Raw genomic sequence first — 14113 nt, 5'->3', positions numbered from 1 at the left:
GTACGATTCTGGCTAAGGAAATGCTCTCTATGTTTCACTATTTTTAACTTTTTAACATTTGATCGTGATTTACACTATTTCATTTTTTTATTTAAGATACTTAAATTTTGAAATTTTTAATGTGATAATTGCTTTTTACACCTAACGGATAAACCCAATATATGCTTTTACACCTAATCGAAAAAAATGTTTGGTGATGAGCTACTAGTGTCTTTTCTAAGTGGGGCAAATTATTGTTTTCTGATAATATGTGTATTGTTAATTACATATTGGATGAAATGAATAATGGAAGAGATGAAAATTTAAGAGCCAACCTAGATAAACCCTTAGAGTTAGCACAATTTGTCAATTGCATATTTCAAATTATCTAGTAACCAGGGGTGGCAAACCGACGAGCGGGTTGGATATGGGCGGATCGAAAATGAGTAATGTAAAAAATAGATAAATTATCCGGTTCGACCCATATTTAATATAGATAAAATACGGGTTAATCAGTGGATAATATAAATATTCATATTATACCTGACTTATTTAATACGATCACTTTTGGGAGAATTACTAGTCTCCCAAACTTAAGGAACCCCCAATTTGAGGTTTTGCGAATGTAAAAGTTAAACCTATTAGTTATCCATTCTCTAAGTGTATAATATGATTCTTATTCATATTTGACTCGTTTTAAAAAAGTTCATTATCCAACACATTTTTAATTGACAGTATGGGTGGATAATTATTTTATTTTAACCATTTTGCCATCACTATGAATGAGAACCTTTACGTAACTGGTAAACGTGATGTCATGTGACTAGGGAGTCACAGGTTCTAGCCATGAAAACCGCATCTTGTAGAAAATGCAGGGTAATGTTACGTACAATAGACCTTTGTGGTCCGGCCCTTCCTTGGACCCCGCACATAACCGAAGCTTAGTGCACCGGATTGCCCTTTGCCACCACTACTAGTAACCATATTTTCCATTGAGTTGCTAGAAGAACCAATCAAGGAATAACATATCTAATTTTGTTAAAACGTAAATAAAATATTAGAAAAACAAAAATATTTCCCATCCCCATTGTGCTTCTTAATCCCTTGGGTAATTACCCCATCTTTTTCTCCTTTTATAATTGTAATTTTTGCTTTTTTAGAACATTGGAGCCTTCGTTGATTATTATACATTAGATCAACTTATAGCGTGTCTTGGTTGTTTTAAAAAAAGTGTTTTTTTTGTGTGTGTGTGTTTGGGAGGAGGGTTGCATGTGCATAGCTTGTTTATGTCCATTTGAGTGTTTATGTGGCAAAAAACCAAAGAGGTTGAAGGTACCTATAGTGAGTTTGTTGCTCTACTATTTTTGTAGAAAATCCTTATAGATATATGTGGGAGTAAAATTTGTCAAGTGAAATTGTTATGTGATGGTCGTGGATGAAGGTGAAGAGAGTCGAAGTTGGTGGTTAGTGAGTGAGGCGTCGTTGACGTTGACGATGGTCTGATTAGTGCTGGAGAGATGAAGACATTGAAAGTAATTTTTTCGTATGGTTGGCTAAAGGTGGTACACAACATAGGTATTTTATGAGGAATAACTCATTTGTGATAACGACTGAAAGATGGTAATGATGATTGTGTTATTCAATGCTTCATATGCACAAAATTTGAGGGGAAAGAATGGATTTTAACATATATTTGTAAGTAAAAGTGATTGTATTTGTTAAGTTGCATGTTTTTTTTTGTCTATTAATAAAGATAAGATAAGCGCTAAAAATTTCAAGTACTTATTTTAGATAATATAATGTTGAAATTATAGTTCATTGTAAAGTTTAAGGGTTTCATCATATAGGTAGTTACATTCGAGCATACTAAATTGATCTCCACGGATTTATGCACTTCATGCTTAATTAAAAATAACATAAATATCCACAATCTACCACACATTAAAGCGTATTGTTACATATTCGAACTCAACCATTGAACAAAGATATATATGCAATCATGTTTTTCTTCTTATGTCCGAAATCATATGCATAACTAATCCACATTCGTACCGCGTACAACTGATTTGATAGATTTATCCAGTTGTTAACCTATTATATCAATATCAACCTCTACTTTATTCCTTTTCTTTCCTTTCTTTTTGGGTTTAAACATTAGTCTTACCCAAAAATCAAGGACCAAAACTGAGTTGTAGGAAAAATTGGGGGCTCAAATTGTACCCACTTTCTTGTGATTTTCCTTTTGCCAACTCATATTCTTTGCTACCAAAGCATGCAAATTTTGCTCGAGAAGTCCTCATCATATTAGAAAGTTCAATCCAGAACTTGGTCAGGAATTTGGACTTTGTATATTGACACACAATATACAAAAATAAAAATAAAAATGAAAATAGTAAACTTGAAAATAAAAGAAATTAATACCCACCTCTCGCTTTATCTCCTGTACTATATGTATACAACAAAACCAAAAACAGAAGTAGAGAACTACTTTTTCATCGACATTCACGCGTACACAGATCGTTTTCTCTTCAAACAAACCCTAGCACCAAAAATCTCCCCAAAAAAATTCCCCCTTTTGTTCCAATTTTTACTTCTTATTATTTTTTTTTGTTAATTAATTCAACCAAACTCCTTTTTTTTTTGGAATTTCTGAACCTAACTGATGATGTTGTTTAGGGTTTTGATGAAGAAAACACAGTGATGTACAATTCGGATTCGGGTTGTTGTTCGATTTATATGGGTAAAAAAGAATGCCGGAGTTGCGGAGTGGGGTTGTACGTAAGCGCAGTGGAGCTCAAGTAGCAGCGGCGAAAAAGAAAAGAGGCGGCGGTGGTGTTGGTGGTCGGAGTTATATTAAGACTCGGGCTGCGAAGGCCAAAGCAGCAGCAGCAGAAGCTAAAAAGGTGGTTGAGGTGAAGGAGAAGGAGAAGGAGAGAGTAGAGGTAGAAGAAGTTGAGGAGGAAGAGGAAAAGATGGGGGATGAGAGTGGTGGTTTGAGTGCTAATAATAATAACAATAATAAAGCGACTGCACAAGAAGATGAGAACGCTAATCTTTTTCCTGAACAGGTGCGTGATCATACATTTCTACCTCTGAATGTCCAGAGGTGGATCCAAAATTTCAACTTTATGGATTCCATTTGATTTACTGTGTTTGAAATATATTATTATTGCTTATTTAGTAAATTTTTTAACACATATACAAGGTTTGAGCTAGTGATGATTCGTACCCAACTTGTTTGGGATTGAGGCGGAGTTGCTGTATATACATGGTCTGAGCCAAAGTTATTGGTTTTAGATGAATCCATAACTTTAATACTACCTGCTCCTGGTTGGGGTTGGTTATATGAATTGCTTATATGCTTTATGCAGGCATCATTTTATACCCCTTATGATTTATGCGGGCATCATTTTATGTCCATTATGCTCTATGCGGGATGAGAAGTTCTAACACTTTTTTATTTGTACTTGCATAATATTGGCATGAGATGAGTTTAATTGGAGTAACATGGTTAGTGAGTATTCATGTAATTGACCCTAGTTGCGATGTAGTTGTTGTTGTTACGCTCTATGAGGTGTAGTGGTTGTTGTTATGCTCTATGAGGTGTAGTGGTTGTTGTTGTTATGCAGCTCTATTCGTGCATCATTTTGTTGAAATACTCAAGATTTGTCTTCTATACAACAAATGTCTGTCTAATTTATATATGTCGGATCTTCTTTGTTTTTTGTTCGTTTGAATAATTTTGATGTTGCAGCGTCTTGTGCATGTTTCAAGGGATTTTGTGTGTTTTGAAGCATGAAGTGACCTATTTCTCTGTTAATTTAGGACCATTATCGGGAAAAAGTAAAATTCGTATTTTGTAGACCTCGAGTGCATTGTTCTTGACTGCATAGATGTCATTGGTCCTACTCACATACATGTTTTGTATATATTTGGTCAGTAAGTACGTGAAGTAAATAAGGAGAACACTAGCATCCGAGCCCTAGAATTTATGAATCCTAACAAAAGGTACTTATTAGATCGAGTGTACCTGTGTAGTTATGCCTATTATATTAGGTGAAATTGCTTGATCCAGACCTAGGACGTGCATTTCCCTAGGATTTCCAAGTGATTCTCATACTCACTAATGCCTTCTTTGGCTGAAACATGACATGCGTGAAGCACTTCTACTACTTGCAAATTACACTGCTAGATATTGAGCTTCAATGTGGTTGTGCTGTAAGAATCATTTTTTGGTTTCTGCATGATTTCTGTCTTCAGGTGCAAGTAGGAGGATCACCCCTTTATAAGGTTGAAAGGAAGTTAGGTAAAGGTGGTTTTGGACAGGTGTTTTTGGGTCGCCGTCTTACTGGCGGGAATGAGCGTGGTAACGGTCCCTTGGCTATGGAGGTAATGTGGTTGCTTATGAATCCTCTAGATTTTTCCCTTCTTGGCATCCTTTTTGACAAGGCTAGTTTATCCGTCTACAAGTGATAATTGTGTAATCCACATTGGCTCTCTGTTATGGCTTTAGGTTGCGCTGAAGTTTGAGCATAGAAATAGCAAAGGCTGTAGCTATGGTCCTCCGTATGAGTGGCAAGTTTACAAGTAAGGATGTGATACTTTTGAAATTACTTTGTGCTTATGTTGAAATAAATTTGCAGGACTAAAACATGTGCTTTTTGTTGAGCAGTACTCTTGGTGGCAGCCATGGAGTGCCCAGAGTGCATTATAAAGGAAGGGCAGGAGACTATTATGTTATGGTATGTTTATGGAGGCAGATTTGCTATACTTATAGTAATTATGGAGGATAAAATAATTTGTTTTGTGGATATTCATTTTTAGGAGAAGCATTAGCATTGTGAGTGTGACAACAATTGCGACCTCTTTTGGCATTCTAATTTCAGCCTTCATAGAGAATTAAATATGCATAATATGCAGATGGCGTGATGTATTTCAAGTTATTAAGGCAGTCTCATTTCTGCGCTTTACTAAGCTAAGAATTAGCTTTACTGTTCAATGGGCGTCTTTAGTTTTTTTATTATTCACATATTCAGCCAGTTCTCTTTCAATTGAATGATCAAGACTGGTTTGGTAGTTACTTTCTTTCTTTTTGGGACTGAGTGGATTGGTCTCAGAATTTGTCTTTGAAGAATGTCCTCTCTTTTATTTACATTTGGTAGAAGTATCAATTTCCTTTAAAAATTTTACTCCGTTAATCCTATAATAGTCTCTTTATATTTTCTGTTCAATTTAAGAAAATTTGAAGCTTTTTCATGCTTATTCTTCTAATAGTCCTTGTGTAGTAAAATATCTGCTAGAATCGTCCATGCCTTTTAAAAAGTCATACCCATGTTCTTGCTGGTGAAGGTGGTTTTGGAAGAAAAAAGATTTAGTTCTTGAAATGGGATAAAATTTCTGGGACATGCCCAAAGAGAAAGAAGGATAAACATTTTCGGCTGGAGGAGTTACTAGCAAAGTTGTTGTTAATGATTAGGACCTTTTTAATGTGAGTGCAGGTCTATATGTTTTCCTGGAAAAGTGATTGCGGTTTTATATGTTACATGAGTGCTATGTACGATGATGTAAATTGACCATATTATCATGCATGCAGGTTATGGACATGCTAGGGCCTAGTTTATGGGATGTATGGAATTCCTCTGGACAATCGTAAGTAGCTAACACTATTATAATCATACTTGTTGAATAATTTTTTTTTGTTTTCCAATTGTCAGACCTCTTCACGGAAGTGCTGTTTTCACATTCTTTCAGTAATTAATTATTTTTATGATAGTAGAGATACCATAGTTCACTAAGTCACCAATTACTTAACATGAATTATGTAGTAATGCTAATATAGAACTTAACTCATAAACTGGTGTTTATGAAATGGACCTTGATATCCTCACACGCTGATGTTTTTCCTTGATAGCGATCAGCTCACATTGGTGTACAGTATAGATTCTGTTTTTCCGAGGTTTATTTCTAAGAACAGAAAAGATACTCGACAAACTTATTGTTGTCAATTAATCTTTTATAATTGTTCTCATGGAGTATTGGAGCATAAATTTTAAGACGTGCAACTCTAAACATGCTTCCATTGGTACTTCAACATTATAAAAAAAATGCTTCTGTTGATATTTAGTTAACTTAATTCTTAGGATGTGCAAATAGAAGATAAGCAGTGGGTGGTGACCGGAGTATGTCAAAGACTCATTAATTTATTAAATGAAGCATTCATAGTGTCATTCAATTGAGTAAACATCCTCTGTGCACCCAAAGGATCCGCTGTATCACTTCACTTCATTCCTATGTGTTTTTGTATAAGGTATAATTTTATTGATGCGGCAGACTTCGGGTAGACAAGTTGTGTACAAAAATAGAGATCTTACACCCTATCTGCCATTTCTTCTTACTATTAGAGCTCCAAAGTTAAACTAGAATTAAGTTAGTTTGTGAGATTATATGCCAACTTCAGAGCTCTGCTCATAAATCCTACTTTTGCAGAATGTCTGCAGAAATGGTGGCCTGTATTGCAGTTGAGTCTTTGTCAATTTTGGAAAAGCTGCACGCAAAAGGGTATGCACACACTCTTTTCCTTTCCTTTTCTTTTTGTTTTGGGGATAAGTAAGGCTATGAATGCGCTCTCCTTGCAATCATGTTGGTTCTTTCTGTTGCTGAAAAATTTGAACTACTTTTAATTTGAGATCCCTGTAGTTTTCGTTGAATTCTTCAAAGTGATTGTTTTTCTTGTCCTTAGATACGTGCACGGAGACGTAAAGCCAGAAAACTTTTTACTTGGCCAGCCATCAACGCCGCAAGAGAAGAAGTTGTTCCTTGTTGACTTGGGACTGGGTAAGAGAAGTTAGTTTTTGGTTTTTGTTCTGTTGATTTGATAATCCTTATTCCTGATTACTTTATCTACCAAGTACAGCCACAAAGTGGAGAGACACTTCAAAAGGGCAGCACGTCGGATATGATCAGCGTCCTGACACATTCAGGTGTTTCATGTTCTGCTATCCTCTGCCTTAGTTTTCTTACATATCTATCCAATATTAACTCCTATCTATCAATTTCAGAGGGACTGTCCGGTATGTAAGTGCGCATGCTCACTTGGGAAGGACTGCCAGTAGAAGAGATGACCTGGAATCACTTGCATACACACTAATTTTTCTTCACAGAGGGAGGCTGCCATGGCAGGGTTATCAGGTATCTGCTTCACCTGCTTCTGTCAAGTCGTTATACTGCAGACAGTTTGTTCCAGTCATATAGCTTTCCGGACATCTCTTTTTACAAGTTCATCTTTTGAGTTTCAGGGTGATAACAAATCATTTCTTGTCTGCAAAAAAAAGATGGCAACATCTCCGGAGATGCTGTGTTGCTTCTGCCCTGCACCTTTTAGAGAATTTCTTGATACAGTAATTAACCTGAAATTTGATGAAGAACCAAAATATTCAAAGTTAATCTCTCTATTTGGGAGCTTGCTTGGAGCTGATCCTGCTATAAGACCAATCAACACAGATGGTGCCCAAAAGGTAAGTACTCTAACTTTGATGTAAGCCGCAGTGTGTTAGAATTATATTACAGGCCATCCATTGGCTCATTATGTAATTATTACAGGTTATCCAGGTCGGCCAAAAGCGGGGGAGGCTGACTTTAAATGAGGAAGAAGAGCAGCCTCAGAAGAAGGTTCGCATGGGAGTTCCTGCGACACAATGGATATCAATTTACAATGCCAGAAAGCCTATGAAACAGAGGTAGCTATTTCACATGATTGGTCTCTTCTTGTAAAGCAGTTGATAAGTTTTTGTTGGCAGTGAACATTAATCCTTGAATTTTTCACCTCAAATGGGGGATGCGGGTTGGAGTTTTTTTTTTTGTCAAGTGAGTATTTTATGTAGTAGCACTGTAGAATAGAAATATTTTTGTATCTTAGGAAAATGAACAGAAACATTGTAGTATTGACCAAATTTGATATTTATGTGGAAAGGAGGAAATTTAAGCTTCTGCCAGTATGAATTTTGAACTCTTGGAAGGCTAGATATGGTGGTAGAAGAAATAAATATCCGCCAAACTTGCTACCTTTGTCAATTCACGTTGACATATTTTATTAAGAAGGATGAGTATCCTTTGCCTTCTAATGGCATAATCACTACATGATGAAAGATGATATTTTTTGTATTCATTTTTGCTCCATGGTATCAGGAGATAATCCTTTTTGATACAATTCATAATGGTGATTGAATAATCATCCTTTATTCACCACTTTCTTTACTTAATACACCATGACTTTTTTAGGTACCATTATAATGTAGCAGACCAAAGATTGGCACAACACGTGGAGAAAGGGTCTGTGGATGGTTTGTCTATAAGTTGTGTAGCATCGTGTTCCAGCTTATGGGCTATTATCATGGATGCTGGAACGAACTTCACCAGCCAAGTTTATGAGCTGTCGCCTTTCTTCTTGCACAAGGTAACTAGGAGTTTCATGTAGACTTCATGTCTGCTGAGCCATTTAACATCATGTGTAATTATCTTATCTTTCTAATGCATGCTTACAGGAGTGGATCATGGAGCAGTGGGAGAAGAACTATTATATTAGCTCTCTTGCAGGTGCCACCAATGGAAGCTCGTTAGTAGTAATGTCAAAAGGTGTGTTTTCTTTAACATGCTGTAGGTCAATTCTCTCTGCTTGTTTTGATCTTTTACCTGCCTTTAGACAATTTAGCTAGATATCTTTTCCCGCCTTATATTTTGAAATTGGTAATTTTGGTAGCTGATATAAACTTAGGTTCGTCTCACAGTTTTTCTACCATGCCGGGTATGTGCTTGAGACAAGAGTTATGGTATTGTGCCCTGTTGGAATCATATTAGTATTTGGTGTCTGTTTGTTTCTGCATTATTCTATTAAGTAGATATTTAGATTGCTTAGGTCACAGCATAATTTTCCATTGGGCTGTTTCTATTGCTGTGCCGGTTATACTTTCTGTTGGTTCGTTTTGTTTGGTCCCTTTGAAATTTTATCTTGCATTGAAAACTAACTCTACTGCTGGACCTAGATTTCATATCCTCCATTTTACCGATCAGACTATAACATGGATCTGTAACAAATTAAGTGTTTGCTGCTGGGGCAGTTGTTTTCTAGTGTAGTTCTGTTATCAAAAGCTTTTTATGTTCTCATAAGGCAAATCAGAAGGTATTAACTTTATTTTTATATATATAAAAGAAGGTATTAACTTTTTATCAGTTTGTATAATCCTTTCAGTCTGATGTGATTTTAGATGATGGATTACTTCTTTAGATGCTAAAACATTGCTCTACATGCAATGGAAATTTAGCCTTTTTCTCTTGCCAGTTTGAACTTTTTATTCAAGTCAAAACATTGCAAGATAACAATCATAGGGTGTTTTTGCTTCCTCTCTCAGGTTGTTACACCAACTAAAGTAGTTCAATTGAGATACACGAGTTTATTGCCTGAATCTGGAGGTTTTAGTTGGTGATATGTAGAAGCTATATCACTAAGTTGCATTATTTCATCTAATTGTTGTGGAGAGTATTTCTTCCTATGCAAAGGCAAATGCAGACTGTTATGCCAGCGTTGAGCTTTTTAGGTTGCAGCTCTAGGTTTTGGACTTTCTTTTATCTTTTGTATATCACAATTTTGACATTTTCTGCAGGCACACAGTTCACTCAACAGTCTTATAAAGTGAGCGAGTCGTTTCCCTTTAAGTGGATAAGCAAGAAATGGAAAGAAGGGTTCCACGTGACCTCCATGGCAACTGCTGGCTCTAGGTGGGCTGTTGTTATGTCACGCAATTCAGGCTTCAGTGACCAGGTTGTTCATCCCTCTCTTCTCTCTCTCTCTCTCACACACACACACACACCAAATTTTTTTTTTATCTAATATGGTTTCGTGATGTTATCTTGATCCCTTCTATCCCATGTCATCTTTTTTCAATATTTCCGTGCTGTTATAGCCTTGAAAAGTTGTTGAATAAATTTCCCACGAAGACAGACACTTGAAAGGAGAAGTGCAAATCTTCCAGTCAGGTTTTTTGATGTTAATAAAATTATAATTTATTGCTGGAGGAGCTAAAATGGTAGTCTCATTGAAGTTGTAATTTCTCGAAGGAAATGAAGTAGTTTTGTTTAATGTCCTCACTCATTCCTCTAAATATTTCGAAAAATATATAGTTCGTTTACGTTGGACCTTGCAGTTTTGTTGGATTAAGCTAATGCCTGGTTATGTATCGTAAACAAAGTGTTTGCATGGAGATCAAGTAATAGAAATGTTTCATTCCTTGACATATATGACAATTTAACTTAAATTTTATCCTATAAACTAATTGTTTGTTGTGCTTTTCCCACAATAGCAATAAAATTGCTGGTTTGTTAAAAACTAAAAACTAAAAACTAATTGTTTTTTTTAGAAGACATACAGAGAGTTAGGCAGCATACATATTCATTGATATATTAGGTAATCTTGATATCAAGTATGAACTTGTGAGGTTCTCATTGCTATATTCTGTCAAATGTGGCTGCCGGAATTGAACTTAAACATGGCACTTGGCATGTATAAATAGGTCATACTGAGTTAATACACAGTTTACACAGAGCGATAGTCCTCATCTGAAGTTGGGTGTCATAATTGGTGTCATACTATGGTTAGTTTCACTATCATTTAGATATGGTTAGAAGTAATTTTTTTTGGTTTCTATTTATCTTATCCATAATAAGGAGAAGATATTTAAAAGTGATTCGAGTATATTTCTGTTACGAATAATTATTTTGACAAGTGAAATATTATTCACATGAAAAGAGGAATGATAAGGTGGTGCACCACTGGCAAAGCGACCATAATTTTTAATCTGAAGATGACCTCGATTTGGCATTGAAAGAGTATAAACCTAACAACAGCTAATCCAAGTTACTCTCGGGAGTTGACTCTAGAATCTAAAGAGCCACTTTTGAAGATACATAACCTTTTCTTTTCTTTTCCCGGTTACCTCGAATAAGGTCAAAGTAAGCTGTTAAATGCAATGGTGGTTGTCATACTCGCTTGATTTGAATGTCAATGGATCATTGCATGACTTAGTTTCTCTTATAGTACCATTTGTTGTAGAGAACTTTGATCATCTGGTAAGACGTCCTATCTCCCAAATTAGTGCTAGCTTTAGTAACATTTAGATTGTTTATGTTTAATAGGTGGTAGAGCTCGATTTTCTTTATCCCAGTGAAGGCATTCACAAGCGGTGGGATAATGGTTATCGTATTACTGCAACAGCTGCCACGGCAGACCAAGCTGCCCTTATCCTGAGTGTGCCTCGCCGAAGACCTGGTGATGAGACTCAGGAAACTCTGCGAACATCTCAGTTTCCCAGCACACATGTCAAGGTAATTCTTTTGTGAAACTGTTTTCTCCTCTGCTTTGCCTAAATTGTTGATGAGCTAAGAAAAGAGTGAGCATTACTTGCTGGCTAATGCTATTTTAGCAGATTTTACCAGTATTATATTATCCATTATGAAGGTTTTTGTTATTCTTATTATGAACTTCCAGGAACTCTTTGTAAACATATCTTGAACTTTCATCCATGCCTCATTATAATATGTAGTATATCTTAATATTCTAGTTAATCATATATTGTAGACCTTTTGAGATCTTATGTTATTCAGAACTATACGGTAGGTTCTCAAAAGCTAGAGGTTCTCTCAGTCACTTTGTTATCCCTACCTGACCTGATATAAGTGTAACACCAGCACCTAGTCTTAGTTCGGACCAGTTTGTATTGCCTCTATGAATCTTTTGCTTTGATTAGGTTCTGTTGTTAGCAAGTCTGCAGTTCTCAGACTAATATACGATGAGACTTTATCATCTTCACTTTATTACGAGAAAGTTGATTTGTGTCAATTTTGGTTTTCATTGCAGGAAAAGTGGGGAAAGAATCTCTATCTTTCTTGTCTATGCTATGGGCGCACTGTATCTTGAAAAATTTGTGACCAATTGTTGTAAACCTGACAATGTATCTTATCTTCTCATTTTCTTTGTTTCATTGTCAATTGTAAAATCGATGGCTAGGTCAGATGCCTTTGAATGTCATGCACAGGGAATTTTAGTTATGTCCTAGCTGTTTATGTTAGCTGGCCTGTATAGCAGCTTTTTGCTATGATGTCTTTGATATCTAAAGTTACAAAAAAATTGTCCTTCGTGTGCTCGTATTGCTGGAAAAAGTATTGTATTTTAACCTATTGACTCTCTTGTTTGGTGGCATAGTAGTTTCCTGATAGTTTAAAAAAAGGTAGCTCAATTCAAAGAGGATAAGGATCTTATTGATAACAGGATCATTTCCCTAACGTAGTCATCGGCCTTTGTAAGAGGTGTGAAGGCGTATCCAATTTAGCAGGGTTAAGCTCCAAATGTGAAAATCTTCAGTTATATTGACATCTCCTTGATGTCTTATTTTTGTTTGTGTGACATTATAAGATTGAGAAGATAATAAATACTAAAAGAGTTAATATCCTAAAATCTTCCTAAATTGTCTGTTCCTTGCTTAAATTATTCGGTGTCCTCGAAAACCTTTTGAATTATATTGCCCTTCATATTAAAATTCTCTCCTTGCATTCTTAGAGGTGCGTCTAGTACGCGATCCTAATTGTCTAAAAACGTGCCATGTAGCACTACATGTGACTATTTAACTCGGTCTAAATGTCTAACTGTATTAACTGGTTTGTACAAAGTTTTTTATATAGTTTACTCATGATGTATTACTCTCGAATGATTGATTAATTCTAGGAGTTTTGGCCAAAATAATATATGTGTTAATTTTAGGTTTAATTGTAATTGTACTTTATGCTAGACTCCAATTGATAAGTCCTTATTTATATTCACTTTGTAGCGCAATAAAAATATAATATAAAGGCATATAATGTTGCATTCTTAAAAGTCATCTTATATTACATAAAAAAATTACACAAAATAAAATTTCGCAAATAAAACATTAATTGGCCAACAATTACATTCTCTAATTTTAGATTACATAAAGAAAGTTCAAGAGATTCAACTTTATTCTCTACAAGGTGTTGAGTTTAATAAGAAGATTTAAATTGATACTCTTCAAGAGAGGGATAAATTTTTCCAGAAGAAACCCATACGGAGAACTGAAAAAAGTTTAAAAAAAATGAAGAAGGTGAAAAATAAAGAAGAAAAGTGAAAAATAAGGAAGAATGGTGAAAAATGAGGAAGAAAAATGGATATAATTGAAATAAGGAGAATATTTATTAAAAAAATAAATTTGAAAGAGGGTTATGCTAATTAGCCATTATTTTCTGTCAGGTGGGGTATTTTGATGTTTTTTCCCCAGTTGTCATGCGCTCCTAAGCGAGTATTACACACGTTATGCTAGGTCAGCAACGAAGGGAGTTTTAATATAAAGGGCAGTATAGTTCAGGAGGATTTTGGGGACACCGAATAGTTTAAGTAGGAAACTAACAAAAATATATTAGTTTAAGGGGTTTTTAGGGTATTAACTTACACTAAAAGTATGCTGAAGTAAACAGCCTTAAGTAAACAAATTTTATTCGCTTAATCGCTCCTAATCCATAATTTTATTCTCTGAAATATAGCAGCGATAACAAAGAAAGTAACAATATCATTGTGCTACAAGTCTACAACTTTCATTATCATTAAAATTTTAAGGTAACTTAAAAGGTAATATTGGCCAACCAAACATATTATAAATGCCTAAAACGTTTTCTACCCAATTCATTAATATTTTTTCTAATACTAAAGACAATTACACAGTTATGACTTATGAGACTAAACTAAATTAAAAAGTATATTGAGAGAACTGACAGAAATGTAACATTTATTCTTTCTTTCAAGTGTATGAAACATACACGTAAATTAATCATTTGAGAATATAATCAGCTATTAACAATAAAGAACGACAATTATTTAATATTTGGGAGAGATATTTTTTTGTTATGGTTATTAAGGAAATATAGGAGTCAGCAATACAAATTGACATGCATCCTATGGTAAAGTTCATAAACAAGTTATTACTACTAGTAAATATTAGAGAATAGAGAGTTAGTAACTTAGCTTGAGAAAGTTTGAGAGTTTTGGGGAGAAATCAGTCATCTATCTAAACTTTAGGGG

The 14113-nt window shown here is 35.0% G+C and overlaps 1 protein-coding gene across 1 annotated transcript; it reads left to right on the top strand.

Annotated features, from left to right (window-relative positions):
- Positions 1 to 2358: 2358 nt before the first annotated feature.
- Positions 2359 to 12204, top strand: LOC107824782 (casein kinase 1-like protein HD16). The gene is made up of 16 exons (XM_016651589.2): positions 2359 to 3047; positions 4240 to 4368; positions 4493 to 4566; positions 4652 to 4721; positions 5573 to 5628; positions 6466 to 6537; positions 6719 to 6813; positions 6893 to 6959; positions 7038 to 7167; positions 7275 to 7493; positions 7579 to 7715; positions 8257 to 8431; positions 8520 to 8610; positions 9636 to 9793; positions 11164 to 11352; positions 11885 to 12204. Exons 1-16 carry the CDS (start codon positions 2730 to 2732, stop codon positions 11942 to 11944), a joined length of 2040 nt encoding a protein of 679 aa, XP_016507075.2. The 5' UTR covers positions 2359 to 2729; the 3' UTR covers positions 11945 to 12204.
- Positions 12205 to 14113: the final 1909 nt, after the last annotated feature.

The sequence above is a fragment of the Nicotiana tabacum genome, chromosome 18, assembly GCF_000715075.1.
Source record: "Nicotiana tabacum cultivar K326 chromosome 18, ASM71507v2, whole genome shotgun sequence".
NCBI classification, from domain to species: Eukaryota; Viridiplantae; Streptophyta; class Magnoliopsida; order Solanales; family Solanaceae; genus Nicotiana; species Nicotiana tabacum.
This window is presented reverse-complemented; position numbering and strand designations above follow the sequence as displayed.

Excerpts from the sequence above, each read along its gene's own strand:
- LOC107824782 (XM_016651589.2), top strand. The coding sequence starts at position 2,730 with ATGCCGGAGTTGCGGAGTGGGGTTGTACGTAAGCGCAGTGGAGCTCAA. Across the intron at positions 7,168-7,274 it reads TGCCATGGCAGGGTTATCAG|GGTGATAACAAATCATTTCT; the intron begins GTATCTGCTTCA and ends TTTGAGTTTCAG. Across the intron at positions 8,611-9,635 it reads GTTAGTAGTAATGTCAAAAG|GCACACAGTTCACTCAACAG; the intron begins GTGTGTTTTCTT and ends CATTTTCTGCAG.